The sequence below is a fragment of the Cydia pomonella genome, chromosome 8 (assembly GCF_033807575.1).
Source record: "Cydia pomonella isolate Wapato2018A chromosome 8, ilCydPomo1, whole genome shotgun sequence".
Lineage (NCBI taxonomy): Eukaryota > Metazoa > Arthropoda > Insecta > Lepidoptera > Tortricidae > Cydia > Cydia pomonella.
In genome coordinates this window covers 5,268,554-5,271,032 of record NC_084710.1, presented here as the reverse complement: position 1 = coordinate 5,271,032, position 2,479 = coordinate 5,268,554, and the positions used below count along the sequence as shown (strand labels likewise).

At 37.5% G+C, this 2,479-nt stretch overlaps 1 protein-coding gene across 1 annotated transcript; it reads left to right on the top strand.

Moving 5' to 3' along the window:
• The first annotated feature begins 1,068 nt into the window (after positions 1–1,068).
• Positions 1,069–2,156, top strand: LOC133520413 (retinol dehydrogenase 13-like). The gene has a single exon (XM_061854805.1). It carries the CDS (start codon positions 1,122–1,124, stop codon positions 2,070–2,072), a length of 951 nt encoding a protein of 316 aa, XP_061710789.1. The 5' UTR covers positions 1,069–1,121; the 3' UTR covers positions 2,073–2,156.
• Positions 2,157–2,479: the final 323 nt, after the last annotated feature.

The window sequence follows — 2,479 nt, the reverse complement described above, 5'->3', positions numbered from 1 at the left end:
CTGCACTGTAAACTGAAGGACGATGTTTGTTGTTTTGTTTATGACTTGGCGTAGCCAAATGACCTCAATATCACACGAAACAAGTCACATTCTACTTCGATCATAGGGAAGATTTACTGTCGTCCTGTTTAAAAATCTCTGATATTGCATAATTTTCATTGGGGAAAATTTCCGAACCTTATATTTTTGTATAAAAATCGAAATTTTCCATTTTCAAAATGAAAGTTTCCTTTGTTTCCTGTAAAAAATTCTTGAAATTTCTGCGAGTATTAACAATTTTTTTGAAAATTTCCGCATATTGCACATCTGTACCTAGATTACTAAAAATAATTGTAATTTATAGTTTGCTCGTTGATTGATTGCAATAGCACAAACTGCGTGCAGACGCTATTATAGAATGAATCTTAATGCCTCTATAAGTTTTTCAATTACGACCGGCAACAGCGCATAGATATGGCATGGATAAATATTATTAATGGCAATGAGAGCCATCATAATCGTCCTATAAGCAAAGTATTGTATATATATAAGCTCTACCATGCTTAATTTGGGTTTAGGTCATAGGTTTAAGTCGATCAACATAAATATCCAGATATGGATTTATTTTTGTATTAGTCATTAATTTATAGATTTCTTAAAGAAAATTATACATAACAATTTATCATATGTCGGCAAAGTATCTACGTTTTTACATCGTTCCTATTCTGGGTTTAAGTTTTCTCCTTCAGTGCCTATAGAATACGGATTTCATACAAAGAGGTATACATTAACTCTTTGCTGTTTGTGTCAATGGAATAAATTAATATTAATCATATATTGATAGTTCTGACAAATATAAAGTGAAAAGCTTGTCGTTTTACTTTTGAAGAACAGTAGGGCTAAGATGGTTGGCTCTTTATCATTTGTCACCATGACTGTCACGTTCTAACAAGTATGTAAGTGCGAAAGTGACGCATGACATGACACGTGATAAAAATGCTACAATGATACCGCTGCAGATTATGTACAGATGATAAGATATCGTTTAGACAGAAAGATTGACCTTCTTACATAAGTACTCGGCGACGTCATTGCTGTCTCAGTGTAATACAAGACTCCGTACAGTAGACGCGACACTCAACATGTGGTTTTTAATCCAGTTATTATTCTTACTGTTTTTGCTCATATTCGTCACATGGGTTTATGCCAAACTTACGAGCGGCATCTGCAAAAGCAGCCGCCATTTGGTGGGAAAAGTGGTCATAGTGACCGGTGCAAATGCGGGCATAGGATTTGAAACGGCTAAGAACCTAGCGGAGAGAGGGGCGCGCGTGATCATGGCATGCAGGAATGAGGGCCGCGCCATCGCTGCCAGAGACCAGATTGTCGCTGCCACCAGCAACCCTGATGTGCACTATCGACACCTTGACCTTGCATCTTTAAAATCAGTCAGAGAATTCGCCGACAACATCAACAAAACAGAGGGACGACTCGACATTCTTATAAATAACGCTGCCATATACGGATCAAAACTCGTGAAGACTGAAGATGGACTTCTACTAGGCATGCAATCCAACCATTTTGGACCCTTTTTGCTGACTAACTTGCTTCTGCCGAAACTAAAAACATCAGCGCCTAGTCGTATAATCAATGTTTCTTCTATAGCGCATGAAAAAGGGATCATCGATTTCAAAAACCTTAATGGCGAGAAAGAAACAGATACAACGATAAATGTGAGTAAGGTGTATTCTGCGTCTAAATTGTGCAACATATTGATGACTGTTGAGTTGGATCGCCAATTGCGCGGTACTGGAGTAACTGTTAATTGTTTGCATCCGGGAGTCGTCGATACTGAGATTTTAACTTTTATACCAGTGCTTAACCAGTTATTGCCCCTGTTGAGGCTTTTCTTCAAAGATAGCTGGGAAGGTGCTCAGACGACGGTTCACCTGGCCGTGGCACCAGAGGTTGCGTCAGTCAGTGGTCGCTACTTTAAAGACTGCCGAGAAGCGGTACCTTCAAAAAGTGCTCAAGATTTGAAAGTAGCCCGCGAGTTGTGGGAAGTGTCTGAAAAGTTAGTTACATTGAAATAAATTGCCTTTCGGGATAAGTGCACTGATAACTTCAGAAACATGAGATCCACATGACCTCTACTAATAAATGTTTTTTGGAAAGTATTTCAACTTTCACGTTGTATCAATATTTTCAGACGTGACTGTACATACCTAAAGGTACGATCGTTTAAAAATGGAAGCGGTCAAGTGTCACTGCTATAGGCATTATAATACGAGTGTGGGTTTATGAAATAAGCTAGAAGTGGATTTTATAAAAACATAACACGAGTGTTTTAATGCCTAATTATGCATGAAATAAATTATTATTACACAATATCAGCTTTATTACACAGTATTACGCAATAATAACATTTTCACAATTAAGAAATTTGTTGTAACAAAACACTTCATCTTTATACTGGCCGTAATTTGCGCTTATTAAAAGC